Raw genomic sequence first — 23,281 nt, forward strand, 5'->3', positions numbered from 1 at the left:
CACACACTCTTGGCATTCTGGTTGAGCTTCATGAGGTTTTCCAACAGTCCTGAAGGATTTCCTAGAGATGATGAGCACTTGCTGGCCCTTTTGTCTTCACTCTGTGGTCCATCTCATCCCAAACCATCTGGATTGGGTTTAGGTCAGGTGACTGTGGGGGCCAGGTCATCTGACACAGCACCGCATCACTCTCCTTCTTGGTCAAACAGCCTTTACACAGCCTGGAGGTGTGTTTGGGGTCAGTGTCCTGTTGGAGAATAAATGATGGTCCAGCTAAACATGAACCAGATTGGATGGCATGTCACTGCAGGATGCTGTGGTAGTCATGCTGGTTCAGTGGTCCTTCAGTTTGGAATAAATCTCAAACGGTGTCACCAGCAAAGCACCCCCACACCATCACACCTCCTCCTCCATGCATGTAGAGACCACTTACTTAAAGCAATGAAGGGCTGTAGTTTCTCTTTACTTAGCTGATTAGTTCTTGCCATAATATGGATTCTAACAGTTGTCAAATAGGGCTGTCAACTGTGTACCAACTTGACTTCCGCACAACACAACTGATTGTCCCAACCACATTAAGAAAGCAAGAAATTCTACAAATTAACCTTAACAAGGGACACCTGTGAAGTGAAAACCATTTCAGGTTCTACCTCATGAAGCTCATCCAGAGAAGGCCAAGAGTGTGTAAAGCAGAAATCAAAGGGTAGCCATTTTGAAGAATTCCATTTGTCTTCATTCATAGTTGTGATGCCTTCAGTGAGATTTTACAATGTAAATAATCATAATAACAAAAAAAAAAAAAAGAATTAAATGAGAAGGTGTGTCCAAAGTTTGGCTGCTAGTGTACATCTGAGAGCAGATCCAATACAAGCAAGGATCTAGCCAGGTGAACACAACCTGGATAAAAGCCATGAAATCAGTTCAAGTGTGATAATAGGACTTTGGTGCCTACAGACAGGCAGGAGGTAATAGATATCTTTTTTCCCTTTGCTGCAGTTTGTCAACTCTGTTTTGAAAAGGAACTCGATAAATATAATTATCATTAAAAGGTTAAATAGAAATTTATAGTAATGATCTCTAAGAAAAAGTGATGCAGCGGAGAACTGACAGTGGATTTACAGTCTGAGACTAAAACAAATGAGATCTTATGATGAAGCTGCAGCTGTTGAGACTCTGAATAAACTTTATCCTGATAACATCTAAAAGCAACTTAAACTACAGTTGCTCTACAAAGACTAGAACTTACAGCGGTGAGTTTTCTCCTCCTCACTGAGGTGAACATCCAGGTTTGTCTTCTGAACCTTGAATGTATATTTTAGAGAAGTCAGAGCAGCTGCTTTAATGTTCAGAACATCACTCTTCTGTCTGAAACACTTTGCTTTAGTCCCTCCCCCTCCAGTCTGCTCTGATTGGTCGACCACATCCAGGTAACGTTGGTCAGTAACCTCAGATCTCTACTGAGGAAATAACATGACTGAAGGCAGCTGATCATTCTGTGTTTGAGGATAAACTAGCTATTAGCAGTGGTTATGGGTTCACCGATCAGAACCAGAAACTGTACAAACTCAAACCTTCCTCATAGACGCTTTTAGTAATTATTAAGTTAATGATTCCTCTGAGAAACTTAACCAAGTCTAAGCTTAAATGATGTTGTACAAGTTCTTCAAAAATAAACACTGAAAAACAAACAACTGATTATAACAACTACCTGAACTTTGTGTGTATACATGAAAAAGTGATATGTCTGTTTCCTATTTGATCTTAATTCATTCATTCATTTTACCTGAACATCTGAAAAAACAGAGAAAAACAAGAAACACATCAGTTTTATAAGAAACTTTACTAAAGTTTCAGGACACAGAACTGAAAAGTAACAAAAGATTTCTGTCAAACTAAAGAGATCAGAACCAACTGGACTAGTTTAACAGGAAAACCGTGAGATAAATTTAAAAACCAAAAAACGTCCTGAACATCAGATGTGTGATGGCAGTTCCACATTCAGAGAAATCTGCCACGTTCATGTTTGGTTCTCTTAAGTCTTAACCTGGCAATAGCCAGATTAATAATTGTGTAGTACTTGATAGTACTCCACAATATCAATCTGGGACCGCTCCATGTAAATCCGTTCGGAGGAAAGAGGCACGGATTGGACAATGCAACAGTATGTCCCGCCTCTGACAGGTTTGTTTTTAGCCAATCGCGGGATCTTCACAATGAGCGGAGCCAATTGGTAGATTAAACTCCTACCAAAACCCATAGGTAAAAAAGCACAAACATCTTCACCATCCAGAAAGGCGCAAAGCGCCTCTCGTTGTTCTTCCTTCAAAGAAGCGATAGGAGATTCGGCTAAAACTGACTTAATAGCAGCACGATCTACACGATCGTTGTCCTCCGTTGCCATGTTTGTTTTGATCTACTGGCGCTTGGTGTCGTCTCGAGTGCTGTCGTCTTCACACCCGGATATCCCGCCCCACACACGAATACTGCTGCGTGATTGGCCCGTGCCAACTTGGCTCTGTCCGAACAGTGAAAGCGGGAGCGGTGCAAGATGCTTTCTTGAGAGATTTGTGAACTCACAAATATCGCGAGAAATCAACTTGCTGGCAAGGTTACTTAAGTCTGTCCAAACTGATGGATTGGTTGCTCCCATCCAATTATTTTATTATATAAAACTGTTACTTTTGTGAAGAACATTGATTAATTTTGCAGCATATAAGTGCATCAAGTGAACTGATTTGTATTAATTTCTTCTTAAACTAGAAAAGCACTCGGAGAGCGCAGACCTCCGCCAGGCCATCTGTCTGTCTGTCTGTTAACAGCATCACTCAAAAAGTCATGGACGGATTGTAATGAGTTTCAACAGTTTGTGCAGAAAGCATAACATGCATGTACAGTGTAACAGCACATTGTTTTGCACACGGCGCCGCCGCACGCACGTACCGTTGCGCACGCGTGTGACGGTACCGTACGCGTCGCCGCCGCTTCGTTTCGTCGGTCCCGACTTGCCCAGGCAGTCCAAAGCGGCCACGGGGGATTCGGCCGTCGCCCGGGATCGTTGCTGCGACGCGTGTGCCGCCGCCACACGCACGTGACGGTACCGTTGCGCGCGCGTGTGACGGTACCGCACGCGTCGCCGCCACTTCGTTTTGTCGGTCCCGACTCGCCCGGGAAGCCCGAACCTGCCGCGGAGGATTCGGCCGTCGCCCGGGATCATTGCAGCGACCTCTGTCTGTACAATTGAGAGATGGCCGCCAATTGTACAAAGTCCTTCAAAAAAATCCTGGATCCAGATGGTGATCCGGATCACCTCCAAAATCTAATCGATTGTTGCCTTCTGGACATTCTGTAAAAATTTGGTGATAATCCATCCACAACTTTTTGAGTTATGCTGTTAACAGACGAACAGACACACACACACACACAGACGGACAGACAGACAAACAAACTCCGGTGATTACATAACCTCCTGGCCGAGGTAATAAATAAGGCACATGGTTGCTTTTTGGTTTAATTTAAAGCGTCTTATTTCAGCTAAAGTCCTTTCTAGATATTTTAAGTCCACCTCCGTCTGGATTAATCCAGAATTAAAGCAATAAGCAGTCTTGAAGAGAGATTTCATTAGTTGAAGGGGTTAGAAGCAAAACAGTCGAACTCACAAAAATTTGAGTTTTATATAATTTCTGTTATATTTTATGGTGTAGTCTTCAGTGGCAATGTAGTCTAACCCACAACGCAAATATAGCTTTACAGTGACACTTTGAATGTTAGACCATTCTGGAAAACACAAGACTTTGAAGACATTTTTTTTAAAAACCACAGAAAATGGGTTAGACCACTCTGCTTCTAAACCCTTCAGTTAAAGACTCCAACAGTTGATTTGACAGCAAAGAGCTGAAAACAATAACATCACCTGCTGCATTCACAAAAGAATAAACGTTCTGCTCAATATGAATTGCGTTAAAGCTGTGATTTCCAGAAACAATAACTGAGCTGTTCGACCATTTAGAACTGCTGAACTTTTCACATTCTGGAAGCAAATTTTACATTTAAAAAAAAAATTTGACAGGCAACAGCATCAGCAATCAATCATCAATCATTTCAATGAACTGTTTCAGGGTTCTCACCAGGATTGTTTTTTACAGCGTAATGGCAGGACACTATGCGGATGCGCAATAGCCTTCATTAAATCTCGCGAGCGGACGGCCCAGATGTCAGCCAATGAGCGTCACGCAGATGCTCCAAATGCTTGTGATTTAGGTCACTATTCACCATACATGGCATCACGGAAAAAACCGAGACATACTAATTGTAACCCCGAGATTGGAAGCGAGTCTTAATTTTAGACGGGAACGGGTCAATCGACAGGAAAGTATGGCTGAGGTGGGGAGACATAAATTAACCTAGATAGGCACTCAGTCGATAAAAACAAACGCACATGGTGTTATCTGTCAAAGTAACTCTCTTTCACAGCGCCAACTGCCCCAATAAAGAAGTTTTCTCACATAAATATGGAAATATTACGCAAGCAAATGTGCTCAAAACACAATACCACAACTTGAAAGGCAGCATAGCGGCCCTAATCACAGCGTAATCTTTTAAACTAACAAATGCGCTGGCGAGAACCCTCTGTTTGTATGTTGACAGTTAATTTAAACACAGACATAATATTTTGTACAACAACAGCTCGATTACATCTGTCACTGTAATACATGAACTCTGTCCTGGTTGATTCCAGTTTGTCTTGAACACCTGAGTTCTGGTTGGAGGTCATTAACCGCCACAGAAGTCTTTGTCATGGTGCCCATTGCTAGCCAAACTCCCACAATGCTCTCTGCTTGCCACCATGAACATACATGTTTCATGTGAGTTCAGATCTGATCTAAAACTGACTACCTGTTGTGTCTCACCTGCAGTCACCTGAAGCATCTGTTCCTCTCTGACTAACCAGCTGATGTGTCAAAGCGACGATCACTTCTTCATAACAGTTGAACAGAGTTTTGGTTAATGTAGTGCAAAGCAGTATGGAGACCACAAAATGTTTTTTTTTGATAATTTCATTTCTGAAACTGTTCAGGACCCCAAACTGTGAATCAAGTTTCATGCTTGTATGAAAAAGTCATCATTTCATCTAGTCCTTCTGAACACATCTGGAATACAGAGCATCTGTTTGCAGCAGGAAACACAGATTTCAAACAAGATTAAAAAGAAAAATCCTCTCAGAATTGTGGAAGCAACACCAATGTCTGTGACATAAAACAAGAAGAAATTATAGAAGTTAGACCTTATTTCTTTTGTGAATGCTTCAGTTCCCACCTCCCACTAAAGATTTGTGAAGTGTGAACAATGAAATGAGCAGAATATGAGGAATCAGAGTTAAGCAGAGTTATGTTTCTTCACAGTAAGCATCAAAAGTTAACATTTAGAAACTCTGTCGAGATTTTCTTCTGAAACATCTCTGTATCTAGTTGATGTCTCTTTTTGCCTCCGAGTGATGCTTCATGTGATTATTGAAGCTCTGTCGCCATGTGAAGCTTTTCCCACAGACAGAGCAGTTAAAAGGTTTCTCTCCAGTGTGCGTTCTCATGTGCACCTTCAGGTGTCCACTTTCAGTGAATCTGTTACCGCACATGGAGCAGCTGAATGGTTTCTCTCCTGTGTGAATCCTCATATGCTTTCGTAGTGACCCGCTACAGGAGAAATATTTCAAGCACACTGAGCAGCCATATGGTTTCTCTCCTGTGTGAATTCTCAGGTGTTCGTGCAGGTTTTTCTTGTGACAAAATCTTTTACTACAATGAGAGCAGCTAAACGGTCTCTCTGTAGTGTCACTGCTGACATCTTCTTCAGCAATGTCATAATTATTGAAGCCCGACGATGTCCCCTGACAGTTGTCAGCACCGACATCTGTCTGAGGTTTAGATGAGTCACAAGTGTTCAAGTTGCCGCCTGCAGGCTCTGCCTCCTTGTGCAATGCCTTGCTGTTCTTAAGGTTGTAACGCCAAGCAAATCTTTTGCCACACACGCAGTACAGGAATCGTGTCTCCTCACTGAGGACTGACGAGTGGTTTGTCAGATGTCCTGTCTGCATGAGCCCTTTATCACAAAAGGAACAGCTGAACGGCTTCTCTCCAGCATGAGTTTTCATGTGCATGTTCAGGTTGTCCTGGCTGCAGAACATTTTCCCGCACTCTGAGCACATGAATGATTTCTGGTGAGCGCTACCTCCCACATCGCTGTTTAACTCTTGCTGAGGGTCCTTGCAAACATCATCTCCACCTTCAGCCTTGAGTTCAGAGGAGTCACTGGTCTTATCATCGGTATCGGATCCGTCGCTGGTTACAGGCTCCCCTCCACTTTCATTGCCAAAGCTTGATTGTGACAGATCACCACACTTATGGTTTTTGAGGTCATGACGCCAAGCAAACCTTTTGTCACAAATGCAGCAACGGAAGCGAATCTTTCCGGTGTGGCGGTCCATGTGCTGCATCAGATATCCCCTCTGAGTGAATCTCCTGCCGCAGACTGAGCAGGTAAACAAATTCTCCTCGGTGAGAGCTCCCATGTCCTTCTTCAGATGGTGGCTGTAGCAAAGTCTTTTATCACACTCAGAGAAGTTCAGCGTTTTTTTACATTTGGTCCCTCCACCTGCTGGATGCTGAGAAGCTTCACCCACACACTGATGACACTCAACTCCCGCCTGCCAAACTAACCTTCTGTTACAGATGCGGCAGTTCTGCTGTCTCTCTCTTCGGTGCACAGTCATATGCTGCAGCAGATAACCTTCTTTGGAACACTTTTTCCCACACACAGAGCAGCTGAATGGTTTCTCTCCACTGTGGTTCTTCATGTGTCTCTCCAGAGAGCCTTTATTAGGGAACGCTTTCCCACAACTGAGTGGATTCTCAGGAGAATTGCCTTTTGCTTCATGGAAAGCTGATGGAGCTTCATCGTTCTCATCCCTCGTATCGTCACAGCTCACTTCGATCTCCGCTACAGGCAATTCAGAGGCCTCTGATTCTAGTTCAGTGTTTCTGTGATGAAAAGGAGAAAAATTAGGTTTCTCTTCATCCTTTTCACTCTTCACAGAGTCTGGACTGAACTTGGGGAGTTCTGCCTCCTGGCTGCTCCACAGTTCCTCCTGTTCCTCTTTAATGAGGGGAGGTTCTGTCTGGTTATTATGGTTCTGGACTTCGTTCCTCACCAACAGTTTCTGGACATCTGCAGAACACAGACACAGATATCAGGTCTAACTGTCTCCTTGTTGTTCACATGCAGTGGTTTATAATACAATAATAAATAAAAAAGATAACTGTTGCCTGAAAGGGTTTAATAAAATCTGTATATTGAAGATAAGAATGAGATTGAACTTCATTAATCCCGAAGCAAATGCTCAGAACAATTACAATAAGGTCAAAGTAATACGTGCAATAATGTTTTTTTTAAAATTAGTACTTCTGGACATTGTTAGCTTATTTTCATTTTCTATACTTCATTCCTTAAATGTCTGCACTGCGCTGTCTTTGCTGCCGTGAAAAAGGGTTATTGTATTGTATGCAGTACCTGACAGTATAGTAATATGATGTAAGTACAATGCATTAGTGGAAAAAAGATTTTTGAAGAAACAGCTGAAATGAATCTAAAATGGAAAACTTTAACATCAGCAGAAACAGCTAAATATAGCATTATGCAGTGCTGAGACCACATCAAAGACTTTAACAGAACCAGACAGTCAAACCAAACACCAACAGGCTGTGAAATCACCGACCACCTGCACTACTTCTACATGCTACTTCATGTATAAGCTACATCTACTTCATTTATTAACTCCTCTTTATTGTACTGTATACAGTGCAATTTTTTTAGTTGTTCTTGTTTTTACACGGTTTATTCTTATTTTTATCTTTTTTTCTATTTTTTGTAATGACTTTCTGCCCTTTTGTTGTATTTCTGCTGCTAATCCAAAGAGCTGCAACACTCCCTTCCACTGGTGTTTAACAATGACAAATGGTAAATGGCTGTATTTATATAGCGCTTTACATGATACGTCACCCATTCACACACTGACGGTGGAAGCTGCCATGCAAGGCGCTAAGCACGACCCACCAGGAGCAATTAGGGGTTCGGTGTCTTCCTCAGGGACACCTCGACATGAGCTCGACGGCCCGAGGATCGGCAACCTTCCAGTTACAAGACAGCCACTCTATCCACCGAGCTATGCCGCACCAACAACAGTCTGTTCCAGTCTATTCCATGCTGAACAGTACATTATCACGATTATTCACTTTTAACTTCTTCAAACAGCTAACCTGTAGCAGCGGCTAACTTTTCAGCTAAGCTGCCACAACGTTTCCCGCTACAGCAGCAGACTTTAAACATTAATTCTAATGAAAGCATACAGTTAGCTTAGCTTAGCCTCTGACACTCGGCTCCACTCGGCTGTCTCCGGCAGCAGCTAACGGGGACTGACCTGCCCGGTACAGCCGGACTTCAGGCTTCAGCACGGCATCCAGCAGCCTCCTCTGGCGGCAGATCTCCCGCTCTGACCGCTCCACTCGGTCCTCGTAGTCCGCCACGGTTTCCTCCAACAGACCGACGATCTCCTCCGCAGCCGCCGTTAGCCGCTCGGTGAGCAGCGCTCTCAGCGCCGGGAGCTCCGCCGCTTCTTGTCTTTTTTCCAGCTGCAGCAGAAAGCCTTCAGCGGCGGCGCTGATCCGCTCATGGACCGACACCCGCAGCAGCTGCACGGCGCACATTCTGCGGCTTCACCGCAGTCGGAGCCTCCAGAGGTGAGACGCAACCTGCAGGCAGATTATTGGAGGTTCACGAACAGCGACCTCTGCTGGACCGGAGGAAAAGCGACGCACAAATGACTAAATATAGTATATAGCAGGGGTCCCCAAACTTTTTCCTGTGAGGGCCACATAACTTTTCCCTTCTCTGGTGGGGGGCCGGGGTCAGTTTGTAACAGAAAAGTGTGACGATCGCAGGGGTGCAATCGAGTAAACAGCCTGCCGCCTACAGAAAAAAGTCCTAGAGGAAACACTGAACCTTTTGAAGGTTCCAGTAGAATGTCACGTTCTATGCGTGTATTAGTCTCGATCGAGTGGCCAGACTGAAAAAAAAAAATCATAATGCGTCTCCGGTGTTGTTCAGGGGGGCCGGGCCAAATGTAGAGGCGGGCCGTAGTTTGGGGACCCCTGGTATACAGTATTTATAGTTACTTTAATTTATAGAATTACTTTATATCTGTTGTTGAAAAATTTCCTATCAATAACAAATACAGTGTATTAGTAATCTAGAACATCACATCTGTTGATTATATTTAGGTTTGTTAATCTGAAAAATGCAAAATAACCAATCAGTAAAATGTAAAGAAGTAAAATTACAATACTACCTCTGAAATGTAGCAGAACAATGAAATACTCCAAGTAAAAGTAGTTTAAAATGGTACTTAATTGCTTCCCGACGCTGTGGATGTGTCACGTGCACATCAATTAATGTTTAATGGATCAATCAGATTTTGATGCCACACATGTTAAAAGCCCACAAATTGCAGTACAAGTATAAATGCTCAACTACAGGTGACTCAGAGATGTGCTTAATTACTTCCCATTACTTTAAATTTTGACATGGCTCAGCTTCTCACCTGTTCACTCAGGTGCGCTGGCTGGGACACATCCAAGGTCTACAAGTACAACAGAAGCACAAGTTGAAGTTTTGAACAGAACTCAGATGTGTTTTTCCTCCTAAAATGTCATGTGTCTATGTGCTGGACTGAAGTTTTGAGGCTCAGAAATGATGGAAAAGTCCATTAAAAAGTGATAAATCTGGACCCACTTCTATGGACTTTAATGACCTGGAACTCTGGAAAGATTCATAGCACGAAGGTAAAACTTTGAACAATAAATAAAGTTACTGTAGATAAAGAATGAGATGGTTTTGAGGAGGTTTGATTTAGTTGACTGTATTTGGAATGACCCAGTTTACATTTTTCTTGATGATCCTAAAGTGAGAACATGGCAGCAGGATGAGACACGTTCAGTCAAAACTTGATTTGGTGAACGTGTTAACCAGGCTGAAGTGCTTTAACCACAGACTACATTTGGTCCTTTAAACCATAATATATTTACTAAGTTTTGTTCATATCACAGAAAAACAAGATATTGCAACATCTGTTTTACCAATATCATGCAGTCTCAACATGTCATTCACCTTCTTTGTCTCTGTCACGAAAGGCACAGAAATGCACCACAAATGATGTCAATAAACACTGTTTACTATTAAATACTGAAGTGCAGCTTTGAACCAAAGTTTATATACACTTGGAAAGTCCATATATATCATGTCAGTCTTTAGCCTTCAGTGACGTCTACAATTCAGAATTTTCTATACTGGAATCAATGAAAGACATGAATCTTTGTCACAAAAAAACAATCATGTGCTTTGGTTCTTTCATAGATTTATTAAAAGTAAATCTATACATGCAACAACCTGAATTCTCTGTTTTGGTGAAGTAGAAAGTTGTGTTTATCATATTTTCCTAGTTTAAAGGCTTCTTAATCTCTCCTAAGTGATTATTTTTGACTACAGCTGCTGACTTCTCGGAGCTAATTTAAATAGAACCCATTCGATCCACTCATTAGGCATCATTGGGAATGTCTGAGGAACTCAGCAAAGAAAAAAACAAATCATTGACTTGAACAAGTGAGAAAGTCACTTGCAGTCATTTCGAAGCAGCTTCAGATCCAAAATCATCAGTGTATCAGTATAAAGTTCATGATCCAGTTCTGTTACTGCCACCATCAGGACAAAAACACAAACTATCACCTGCTGCTGAGAGACAACCAAGAATCATCAGAAAGCAGGTCTGAATGAATGAGAAGCTGCTGGAACACAGCTGTCAGTGTCTACAGTGTTTTACATCAACATGAGCCGAGAGGCTCCATGAAGAAGGAAGTTCTTCTAGAAGCAGAACCTTAAAGCTCCACTCAAGGCTGCTGCTGATCACATGGACCAAGAAAAGGCCTTCTGTCCAAGCTCCCCCTCCATTACAAGAATTTGTAAAGAAGAATTCCAGCAGCTCAACCAGAGCAGGTGCTAGAGGTAACTGCCTTGGACATTTTAGGAAAAGTGCTCTTGGGCAGTCAATTTTCTCTTTTTGTGCATCACAAACCTGGAATACTACACCAAATGCCATTCATGAACGATCCCAACTTCACTCATTTATTAAACATTTCAAAGCATGGCTATTGGAAAATCAGATCTGTGATCACAACACTGTGTAAATTTGTTTGCCCGTTGATGGAGCTTGTTCTTGAGGACTCTGCAATTTGTTTTAAATGTGTAGATGTGGGCTTTGTGCAATGTAGTCATGTATAATAGTGTTTAAAGATCATGAGCACCAGTGATAAGGGGATATGTGCAGTAGTGTTAGAAGGGACAAATACAGGGTAAGTATATGTAATGTAGACGGGGATATGTCAGTGTTTCCCCTCCCATATAATCAGCGAGGCGGCCCGCCTCGTCGGTATAGGCCACCGCCTCATTAAAAGTCTGCCGACATTGCCGCCTCACCGGTCCGCGGCACAAAAAAAAACAAACAAAGTGCAGTGCAAAACCCGCCGGACCGACGAGACCGTCCGTGGGGGGGTGCGCGGCTGCGGCGGAGACGGCCCGATAGTATATATATAATTCCTCCCCCCCAACAACTTTGAGCTGAAAGTGACCCCACCACCTAACAGCCATTTCAACCCAGGGGAAACACTGTATGTGCAATAGTGATTAAGAGAAATGTGCAATATTATGTGCAATAGTGTCAGAGGCATATATGTAGTGGACTCGTTATAGTGACAGAGGGATGAGTGTAGTATAGCAATGTGCAATAATGATAGAGGAATATGTGCAATAACAACAAAGAGATATTGGCTATATAATCATGTGCAAATGTTAATTAATTACTGCTTGGTAGCTGCCGTGGTCCCCCAGTTTTTGTCTGTTATGTCCACTATGTGTTATTGCTTGTTTGTTTTTCTTTTTTGCATGTTTTTGTTCAGTTTTGATTTTATTTTTTTATTTCTAATTTCTTTATCTTTGATCTGCCAATGGGACTCAAGATGGAAATTAGCTGTATGGTTACAATCTCTCATATTTACATGGAAATGTACATTAATATGAACTGTCTCATTTTTAAAAGGTTGTTGCTAGAGGTACGGACCCGTACCCGTAGCCTGTGGACTACGGATACGGCACTTGCCATTTGCCAATCAGATACGCGAGATCTGGTCACATGACTCCCGGTAGACGCTAGCTGTACGGACCCGTAGCATCGGTACGACAGGTACGGACCCTAAACCTGACCCTAACACTAACCCTAACCTTAACCTTTGCTTACCTTTCAACAGTTTGCAGTGGTTAGCAGCTTCTTGACTCGCGAGACTCACGTACGGGTCCGTATCTGTCTGGCAAATGGAAAGTGCCGTAGATACGGACCCGTATCCGTAGACACTACCTTTTTAAAAATAAATAAATAAATAAATAAATAAAAATGGAGGAAAGTTCTGTTGTCAGATGGAACAAAAACTGAGCAGAAATGGGTTTGGAGGAGAGAAGGTGAGACCTTTAACCCCAAGAACACCAAACCTACCATCAAGCATAGTGGCAGCAGTATTATACTCTGTGGAACTGGAGCTTTACACAAAGTAAATGGAATAATGAAGGAGGAGGATTACCTCCACATTCTTCAGGAAAATCTAAAGAAGGTTGATCTTGAACACAGTTGGAAGTTTCAACAAGACAATGAGCCCAAACACATATCAGATGTTGTAAAGAAATGGTTCCATCAGACTAGAATGAAGGTTCTAGACTGGTCTCCCTAATGTCCTGACGTAAACCCAATTCCTTGCTTGTGTTGTATCTACTCTCAGATGTATGATGCTTTGGATGAAAGCGTCTGCTAAATGAAATTGTAGAACTGTAAAATCAACAACCTCAGGACTGCAATAATGAAACAAGTCAGAGATACAACCAGAGGCTTGTGGTCTGAAACCAAAGGAACCCAACTAAGGTAAAAGTGGACAAAGGACATTAAAATCATGATTGTTTTTTGTGACACAGATTAATGCACTTCAAGGATTCAATCATAGAAAACTGAGAGTTTTGGAAATCGATGGAATCTTACTACTGCCATGATATACATACCCTTTACAAGTACACTTTTGTTCATGACCATTGAAGCTGTTGAGTCCCAATTCCAACATGTGCAAAGCCACCATCACTGTTGCCTCTCTGCATTCACACAGCAGCAGCAGATTCTTCTGACTCTTTGAAGCTGTAGTGAACAAGGTTTGGAACTTTTCAAAACTAGCGACCAAAAAAAAATAAAAATAAAAATAAAAAATCAGACTTCAGTCAGTCAGCGATCTTTTGTCTGAACCTGTAAGAGCAGCTACGATCCCAACATCTCTTCACACTCTGTTTGGTTCACAATGAAGGCAGAGTGAAAGTTTGATCTGGTTCTACAGGATTTTTCTTGAGATGTTCACCCCTCATCTCATGTTCAACATCCTTGATAAATGTTTTCTTAACATCATTAACCCTGCTGTGACAGTCAGAGCAGCTGCATGAACTTGGCTGCACCTCTTCTTCATGATGTGTTCACTGCCTCGGCAGGTTTACCTTCAGTCTGAACTTTGGCTGCCTGTGAACCTGGAGATTCACTCGGCTGACTGTCGGCTGTGTGCAGCTTCATGTGTCTCTTCAGGTGTCCGGTAACAGTGAAACATTTACCACAGATGGAGCAGCTGAACGGTTTCTCTCCAGTATGAACTCTCATGTGGATTTTCAGGCTCCCCTTCTGGGCACAGCTCTTCCCGCAGATTGTGCAGCTGAAGGGTTTCTCTCCAGTGTGCACTCTCATGTGTTTTGTCAGGTCTCCTTTCTCTGCACAGCACTTCCCGCAGAAGGGGCAACTGAATGGTTTCTCCCCCGTGTGAACTCTCATGTGTTTCTTTAGGTCAGTCTTTTGAGCACAGCCCTTTCCACAGATGGAGCAGCTGAATGGTTTCTCCCCAGTATGGTACTTCATGTGTCTGTTGAGGTGTTCTTTCACATGGAAGCTTTTACTACAGACAGAGCAGGTGAAGGGTTTCTCACCAGTATGAATCCTCATGTGTCGAGTCATGTTTCCTCTGCCGCTGAAGTTCTTCCCACAGAATAAGCAGCTGTATGGTTGCTCTCCAGTGTGACACCTCATGTGTGCTGTTAGCGACCCGCTGTCTTTAAAGGATTTATCACAGTCTGTGCAGGGAAAAGGCCTTTCACCTGTGTGGTCCCTGATGTGCCTGTTCAGGTTTCCTTTGAGGCTAAACCTTTTCCCACAGTATGAGCAAGGAAACGGTCTCTCTTTCACGGCTGACTGCAGGTCACCACCAGTGACTTCACTGTTCCTAATGTACTCGGTGCCCGACTGGGCTTCGTTAGTTTGTGTCCAATCACAGTCACTGTCGTCAGTCTCAGTAGAGTCCAAAGAATTATCTTCACTAACTGGGTGCAAGCGTCGATCTGGATCTGGCTCTGGCTCTGGTTCTTTCACAGAGTCTCTGTGCTGAAGCTGTGAGGACTGTGGTTTCTCTTCATCATCCTCAGTCTTCACAGAAACCGGACTGAAGGTGAACTTGGTGATTTCTGCCTCCTGACTGCTCCACAGTTCCTCCTGCTCCTCTTTGATGTGGCGCAGCTCCTGGTCCTCCTGGTCCTGCTGGTTCAGACTGGAGCTACACTTCTGCCGAATCTCTTCTTTATCCACCAAAAGCTCCTGGACATCTGTAGGACCCACTGAAATACAGACACAAAAATGTAACTATTAGTTTATCCCACTGTGGTCTGTGATGGTTTGTGTTTTTGTCCAGAAGGTTCATACTGATGTTCTGTTGTCAACGCCTCCTGGAACAGGAACTCAGAAACTCAAGTTTCACCCAGAACGTTGTGTAAGCGCACCAGATGTCTGCTAGCAATAGTGTGTTAGAAGGGTTAGCTTCTACAGATGCAGACTCTGACTGATGTGAATCTGGTACAATGTGTTAACTCAGACACATGACTTCATTCCTGCAGAGATTTGTGCTGTACGATCAATGGACTGAACACTGAAAGATCAATAAAGGATAGTCAAACAGTGGTAGACAGAAAAAGCAGCATCACTTTAACATTCAAACTGTTCTGCTGTTTTAAAGGCTCATCTCAGTTCACTGTAATTCATTTGAGTTTGTTTTCACTGATGCTATACTTTAAGTGACACAAACTGATTATTTTCATCTTCATCTTTCATCTGCAGATTATTTTTCAGATTAACAAACAAAAACAGTAAAAAATGTCCATGAGTTTCTTCCTGGTTTCCGTCATTCTGAGTCCTACAGAAGACATTTCTGAGTTCTTTCTCCTACTTCATGTTTTTCTGCTTCTATAGAGCTACAGGACAGATTAATGTCTCAGAAAAACCTGTACACTGTGTTTGAGATATTTCGATACTCTGAAGTCTATAAAGTGGACAACATATTTGTGCTTTTGCATTTTCTTTTTGTGAAACGTGATCTCAGGTTGACAGAGAACCACATAATGAAAAACCACCTTCTAAACAAAGAGGTTCTTCAGACTGAACATACAGCTAGGAAACCTGTACTTTCCTGACACCAGAAACTCCAACCCCCATGAGCCTTTGCTGCTTCATGTTAGCGGCCGATGCTAAGCTCCGTTAGCCTGCAGCAGCTATCGGGGACTGACCTGCCCGGTACAGCCGGACTTCAGGCTTCAGCACAGCATCCAGCAGCCTCCTCTGGCGGCAGATCTCCCGCTCTGACCGCTCCACTCGGTCCTCGTAGTCCGCCACGGTCGCCTCCAACAGACCGACGATCTCCTCCGCAGCCGCCGTTAGCCGCTCGGTGAGCAGCGCTCTCAGCGCCGGGAGCTCCGCCGCTTCTTGTCCTTTTTCCAGCTGCAGCAGAAAGTCTTCAGCGGCGGCGCTGATCCGCTCATGGACCGACACCCGCAGCAGCTGCACGGCGCACATTCTGCGGCTTCACCGCAGTCGGAGCCTCCAGGACAAAGAGAGCCAGCGGGGAGGTAAACACTCCGAGTTCCGCGTCGACGACGAGAGAGAAACGGAGAGAAGGGAGCGGAGCGGAGAGAGGCAGCGACCCCTGCTGGAGGGAGGCAGCAGCACAGCGGCAGGACAGGTGGGTCTGAGGACAGGTGAGATACGGGTCACGGTTGCCTGACTCTCTGAGGTAAAAATGTTCATTTTATTAAAAACTGCTGCCTCGACTCATCCGCTCAAACTTGTAGTGGAAGAAACTGAGACAGGTTAATCAAGGATGTACAATCAGTGAAATGGAAAAATGCTTCACTTTACCTGCTCTGTCCTACATTAGAACTGTCTGGGTGTTTTACAGCTGATGCTATTGATCAGTTATTGATTGTGGTGCAGCTGCAGTGATCAGTGACAGAGAAGTCTTTTTTTAGAAGAATTAAGAATCAGAAAGTGAAGTTTCAATGAACCTTTGATGTGATTGTTTACATTTCTGATCCGTTTATCTTCTGCTTCATAAAGACTGAAATCTAAAACCACAAAATTCAAATGTTCATTTAACTTAAAACTGACATTTCTGAGAACTGAAGCTTTTCTTGGAACTGGTGTTTATATTGATTTTTTTCACAGCTCAACATGAATGAAAATTAACTAACAAAAAGTAGATTAACAGTCAAACTGAAAAATCTCTGCATTTCATCCATTTTATTTAGGCTAAGAAAAGAATCAACAACTGAAGCAACTGTGAAAAAACTGAGCAGCTTTATTCAGTGAACCTGAGGAAGTTGGAAAATCCTTCCAAAATTTACAATAGAAACACAGAAGAACCAGACTTCATTCAATGTGAAGGTACAACAGAAGTTCAGATCATTTCATATTTGTTGTGTCCGGAGTTCAAGTCTGCAGACCTTGTGAGGAATGAAGTCACTCAACAAACCTCACCTGATACCAACACAAATACTGACGGATTGATTGAAAGTTTCCTGCAGGTTAATAAAGTTCTGTCTGATCTTATCAACACCCTGAAGTGGAAGCTCTGTTTGATATAAACTGTTTATTTAAAGTGCAAACACATTTTGTCTCATCTCTGAGCTGCACACCTCATATAAAAAGTGAAAATATAAGACTGATGTGTTTTTTTAGCTCTTAGACCTGCTGGTGGGTTCAGTGATTTTCAGCTTCAACACTTCTGTTCTGCACAAGTGATTCACTCGAATAATATTAATCTTCCTCTGAACTCTCCTCACCTCTCCATGGAGTTATCTCATCAGGGCCATCACACAATAAAATACTGATCAAATAACGTATGACCACAGGGCGCTGCTAGGAAACCAGGTGCGATGTGAATGCATTTTCCATGAGCTCAGCTGTTTGAGGTAAAAATTACAATATTTTCAATTTCCAGTGCCCACATAATTCACAATTAATCAACAAATTCCATGGTTTGTCCTGTAAGGATAAATGTAGAGTTTTACTTTATCACAGTTTCATAGATCTAAGAAAGTACAGGAGATAAAATTGACCCGTCTATATTTTTTGTGTTTAACATGAAGCTGGTGAGAGAGCAGTTTCATTCGGTTTCGTCTTTGTGTGAGTTACAGAGCTACAACAATCAATCAGTTAGCCATAAACTTTTAAATCAAAATGCACATATTTTGATAATCAATACAGCGACATTTTCAGAAAAATAGACTAAATTCTTCAGTGTAAATATTTTGTAGTTTCTTTCCTCCTCTATGACAGTAAACTGAGGATCTTTGGACAAAATAAGACGTTTGAGAAAATGGATCCACATTTTTCCCTATTTTCTTATATTTTAAAGACCAGACATCTGGCAGAGTGTGAGAATGTCCTCAGATTTATTTTTGCCTGAAAAACTCCGAGTCCAAACTGAAGCTTGGTGTTCTGTCGTCCTTCCAGAAGTCGCTGTCAACGCTGTTGTCACTCTGCAACTGCAGATTCTTCTCTTCAGAAAAGCTGAGTAAGTTTCTGTCTTGTTCAGAAAAAAACTTAGCTTCTTTGTTTTGTTTCAAAGAGTCACTGTCATCACTGCTGTGGTCAGAAGAAACTGCAGTCTTGTTTTCAGTGTCTGCTTGTAAATGTGGTTCTAGATTTGGTCCTCCAAAGTTCTCTTCACCAGTCTCCATGTGTTCAGCTGAGCTGCTATGATGAAGCTGTGAGGACTGATGAGCACGCTGATGTTTCGTGAACCGAAAATAGGAAACAAAGTTGGCGTCACAAACACCACAACGGTACAGTTTCTTCACATGATTTTCCATGTGTTTGGTCAGATGTCTTCTCCATGCAAAGTCTTTCCCACAAACTGAGCAGATAAACTGTGTTTGTCTTGTGTGGCTTCTCATATGTTGAACGAGAGAGTCTCTGTCACTAAAACCAGTGTTACACACCGAACATCTCTGGTGACGTCTGAAGTGACAATTGAAATCTTCACGTGTGCAGAATCTTTCCGCACACACTGAGCAGCTGAATGTTTTATTGGCAGGAAACTTTTCCTTTGTTTGATGATGCTGTGAGGACTCACCAACACACTCATGACTGATGAGCATTGGCTCCTCGCTAAAGGTTTTCTCACAGATGAAGCACCTGAGTAGTTTCTCTCCTGTGTGGATCAATATGTGCCGTGTCAGACATCCTCCTGTAGCAAATTCTTTTCCACAGAATGAGCAACTGAATGGTTTCTCTGAGGTCGAATGTCTCAGGTGTGACTGCTGAGCATTATGTTCTTTAGGTGCTTTTTGACTCCTCTGATTCTCATCAGAATGACTCCCAGAGTCTTCATGTTTCTGACATTTTTGCTGCAGACGTCTGCTCTGAGGAAAAATGTCACCAACATCGTCATCTGAACTGAATCCAAACTGAGCTTCTCTGAAATCAGTTTTAACAAAAGTTGTTCCTAAACGTAGGTCTGGTTCTACTGGTTTGTTCTGAACACACTTGTGGTATTTGATCTGTGAGTGCCAGTTGAACTTTTTCCCACAGGTGTGACAGGTGAAGCGTTTTTCCCCAGTGTGAACAGACATGTGCATCTTCATAATTAACTTGGTAGTGAAAGTTTTGTTGCAGAGGGGGCAGCTGAATGGTCTTTCTCCGGTATGAGTCCTTAAGTGAGTCTCCAGATTCCCCTTTCGGCCAAAGATTTTCCCACACACCGGACAGACAAATGACTTCTCGCCATTACGCCTCACATTAACCACAGTGCTGTTTGAATCTGACCGAGTTTCCCTGGTTTCTCCCCAGTCGCCATCACTGACATCCGTTTCTGAGGGGTCTGACATCTCATTGTCAGGATTTGAAACTGGTTTTGGTTCTTCCATTGAGTCTCTCTGATGGAGCTGTGAGGACTGAGGTTTCTCTTCATTTTCTTCAGTCTTCATGCTGACAGAACTGAGGGTGAACTTGGCGATATCAGTTTCTTCCTGCTCCTCTTTTATACCTGGAAGCTCCAGCTCTTCCAGCTCCTCTTTAGCGTCTGTTGGCTCTAGTTCCTCCTGCTTCACCACCCTCTGTATCTCTATCTCAGAAAATTTGCAATGTTTCTCAGAGACTAAAGCAGATGGAGCATCTTCTGAATCATTCTTGTGTTCAACTTTAGTCTTGTCGCTGGGGCAGCTCAATGGTTTCTTCTTCATGTTATATTCTCTGTCACTCACACCTCTTTCATTTTTTTTCCTGTTATAAGTAAAACCTGACCAGTGTTTCCTGGGCTTTCTCCAAAAGTCGCTGTCATTGTCGTCAGGTTCGACAGATGCTTTAGATTTTTTATATGTGCCTCGTTTGAACAGTCTATCTATAGCTGATGACTTTGCGGGACATTTGTGCTTTCTGAGCTGAAAGTTCCAACAGAATCTTTTCCCACAGTCGATACAGCTAAACGGTTTCACCTTTGAGTGCACAGCCATGTGTTGAGTCAACATGGCTTTCCGTGTGAACTTCTTGGAGCAGCTGGAGCAGCTGTATGGCTTCTCTCCAGTGTGGCTCCTCATGTGCAGCTTCATCTGTGAATGAAACTGCCGCTGCAGGCCACAAACTGAGCAGCTCAACATCTTCTTCTTCTCCTGGTGAATCCTCCGGTGCGCTGTCAGCAGTGATCCATCTGAAAACTTCTCGCCACACTTTGAGCAGCTCAACGTTTTTTTCTGTTTATTATGGAGGCGCTGAGGCGACTCTCGAACGCACTTGTGGATTTTGACCTGCGATGGCCACCTAAACGTTCTGTTACAGACACTGCAGCTGAACGGTTTCACCCCCGTGTGGATTAATGCGTGATATTTCAAATGTCCCTTCTTTCGGAATTTTTTACGGCAAACTGAGCAGCTGAAGGATTTCTCTCCTGAGTGGATTTTCAGGTGGTAGCTCAGACCAGTCATCTTGGAGAAGCGTTTACCACACAGTGAGCAGCAGAAGCGGTTTCCATTTTGAGTTTCTGATTCATGTCTGTCCTTCGACTGATTCCGGCGGCCGTCAGTCTCAGCTTCTGAACCTGATTTTTCCATTTTCTCCTTTTCATTGTTCACCAGCAGCTGCTGCACATCTGAAACACAAACACCACACTGAGTTTATTGTCATAGTGAACTTTCAGTTGTCACACATGTGAGTTTACAACCAGATTTACTGATAATTATTGGTGTACTACATTTTAAATATTGATTAATCAATTTCAGTATTTTTTTTCCTAAATTCTGTATTTGCAGCAGCTCAAATGTGAATATTTTCTGGTTTCACATCTTTCTGTGTTCCTGGTGAACTTTTTCACTCTGTCGGTGTCAGAATTTTTTTATATATTGTACAGCGTTGGATTAATTAACTGTGCATGCAGATGGACTGTTGTATTTGTTTTACTGATGGAGTAAAACAACTTGATATTTGCAAAATACTTCAAAACACTGAAAATATATTAATTTTGTTGAGGTTTCTGAATTTCTGGTATAAACCAATCACAGGTTGATGGTTTTAATTGTATATTTTTTGTTGAATTTTACCTGTTAGTGCTTTTATTCATATAATTTTCGCTTTTCTATTTTGTTGCTCAGTTAGTCTTTTATTTATATATATATATATATATATATATATATATATATATATACATACACTTTTTTTTACATGTTTCTCATCTTTTGTCTTTTCCTGTTGTTTGTTAATCTGCTGGATTTTTTCTATGAACTTTGTGTACATTTTATTGATCTTATCTGTACTGTTGTGATTAATTTTATTTTATTTTGCTGTATTTTGTATTTAATTGCCTAATTTTTCCCATGTCTGTGTGTGATGAGCTGCAGCAGAATAAAAGCTGCCTGCTTTACTTATTGAGTTTAATGTCCATAATTATTCAATATTTAATTCGGTCAGGTAAACATCTATTTTATTCAATCTTCTTGGGTTTAAATTATAAATATCTACAACTCAGACGTTTTACTTAACATACGAATGTAGAGAAAATAAATGGGACAAATATGAGATGGTCAGAAGTGAACTTTAAAACAGCAGAAACTCCAACCCCCATGAGCCTTTGCTGCTTCATGTTAGCGGCCGATGCTAGGCTCCGTTAGCCTGCAGCAGCTACCGGGGACTGACCTGCCCGGTACAGCCGGACTTCAGGCTTCAGCACGGCATCCAGCAGCCTCCTCTGGCGGCAGATCTCCCGCTCTGACCGCTCCACTCGGTCCTCGTAGTCCGCCACGGTCGCCTCCAACAGACCGACGATCTCCTCCGCAGCCGCCGTTAGCCGCTCGGTGAGCAGCGCTCTCAGCGCCGGGAGCTCCGCCGCTTCTTGTCCTTTTTCCAGCTGCAGCAGAAAGCCTTCAGCGGCGGCGCTGATCCGCTCATGGACCGACACCCGCAGCAGCTGCACGGCGCACATTCTGCGGCTTCACCGCAGTCGGAGCCTCCAGGACAAAGAGAGCCAGCGGGGAGGTAAACACTCCGAGTTCCGCGTCGACGACGAGAGAGAAGCGGAGAAGAGAGCGGAGCGGAGAGAGACAGCGAACCCTGCTGGAGGGAGGCAACAGCACAGCGGCAGGACAGGTGAGTCTGAGGACAAGTGGGTCTGAAGACAGGTGGGTGTGAATTGCAGATTACACACAATGGACCCACCCATCCATCCATTCTCTGTACACCGCTTTATCCTCACTCGGGTCGCGGGGGTGCTGGCGCCTATCCCAGCTGACTCGGGCGAAGGCAGGGGACACCCTGGACAGGTCGCCAGTCTGTCACAGAGCTACATATACAGACAATCACTCTCACATTCACACCTATGGGCAATTTAGAATAACCAATTAACCTCAGCATGTTTTTGGACTGTGGGAGGAAGCTAGCCTAGCCGCGCTAGACAACCCACGGCAACGAATTTAATTCTCTGCCAGGGTTGGTCTAGTTATCCTCGGTAAGCCTCAAGGTTGGATGCTCCTAAAACTGGCCGACGAATCACCATGAAGTGTAGAGTCAGAAGGCGGGCGTAACTAAGTGACAACAGAGGCGTGACGATTCTGACAGAAACAACCGGAAACAACTAGCCTAGCCGTGCTAGACAACCCACGGCAACGAATTTAATTCTCTGCCAGGGTCGACAACAGTCGTTGAGCTCCATTAGCACCGACTCTGAATAATCTTTCTGTTAACATGTCTGTAATATACTTGAGCTTCACCCATTGACTGTATAAATAAGGCTTCACCGAACTCCCGCATCCTCTGATTTCCGGCGCTCTAGGAACTACGTCAGCCTATTCGTTGCGCTGATTGGTTGTATACCTACCCAATTGCTGCAGAGTGATTTGAAAGACAACCTTTTAGCCCGCCTCCCTCCCTGTCGAGAGTTCCTAGACCTTTGCGTCTTCAGACCTGGGTCTAGCGCGGCTCGGCTAGGAAGAAGCTGGAGAACCCAGAGAAAACCACAATGGACCCTCTAGGTCTAAATGAAAGAATTAAAAAATACATTTCCCAGAAGCCACCGCTCTGACCACAAAAAAAAATCCCTCCAGACTGTGATTTTTTTTGTTTGTACCATTTCTTGTCCGCATGATTTACCAACATAATTTACAGCATTATTTAAGCTTTACCTTTGGTTTTTTAACTGATCTTATTAATTGTAGTTGCATATTTTTTTCTGCTATGTATATTTGCACTTAATTTCATCACAACATTCTGCACCTAAATTTTAGAAAAATATCTTTGCTAAGGTCAAGAAAT

General features: G+C 43.0%; 2 protein-coding genes across 5 annotated transcripts; both read right to left on the reverse strand.

The window, feature by feature from the left end:
- Positions 1-1,821: 1,821 nt before the first annotated feature.
- Positions 1,822-22,034, reverse strand: LOC110958981 (zinc finger protein 135-like). Of its 4 annotated transcripts, XM_051955703.1 has the most exons (3): positions 9,647-9,665; positions 8,468-8,798; positions 1,822-7,218 (listed from the first exon to the last, which is right to left on the reverse strand). In XM_051955703.1, exons 2-3 carry the CDS (start codon positions 8,751-8,753, stop codon positions 5,462-5,464), a joined length of 2,043 nt encoding a protein of 680 aa, XP_051811663.1. In that variant the 5' UTR covers positions 8,754-8,798; positions 9,647-9,665; the 3' UTR covers positions 1,822-5,461. The 4 variants fall into 4 exon arrangements, with proteins under 4 accessions (XP_051811663.1, XP_051811662.1, XP_022061420.2 ...); XM_051955702.1 differs by lacking the exons at positions 8,468-8,798; positions 9,647-9,665 and adding an exon at positions 21,671-22,034; XM_022205728.2 differs by lacking the exon at positions 9,647-9,665 and having other exon boundaries at positions 8,468-9,021.
- LOC110958986 (zinc finger protein 771-like) lies at positions 9,833-16,214 on the reverse strand. The gene is made up of 2 exons (XM_022205735.2): positions 15,775-16,214; positions 9,833-14,832 (listed from the first exon to the last, which is right to left on the reverse strand). Exons 1-2 carry the CDS (start codon positions 16,058-16,060, stop codon positions 13,643-13,645), a joined length of 1,476 nt encoding a protein of 491 aa, XP_022061427.1. The 5' UTR covers positions 16,061-16,214; the 3' UTR covers positions 9,833-13,642.
- Positions 22,035-23,281: the final 1,247 nt, after the last annotated feature.

This window comes from Acanthochromis polyacanthus, chromosome 11 (genome assembly GCF_021347895.1).
Source record: "Acanthochromis polyacanthus isolate Apoly-LR-REF ecotype Palm Island chromosome 11, KAUST_Apoly_ChrSc, whole genome shotgun sequence".
NCBI classification, from domain to species: Eukaryota; Metazoa; Chordata; class Actinopteri; family Pomacentridae; genus Acanthochromis; species Acanthochromis polyacanthus.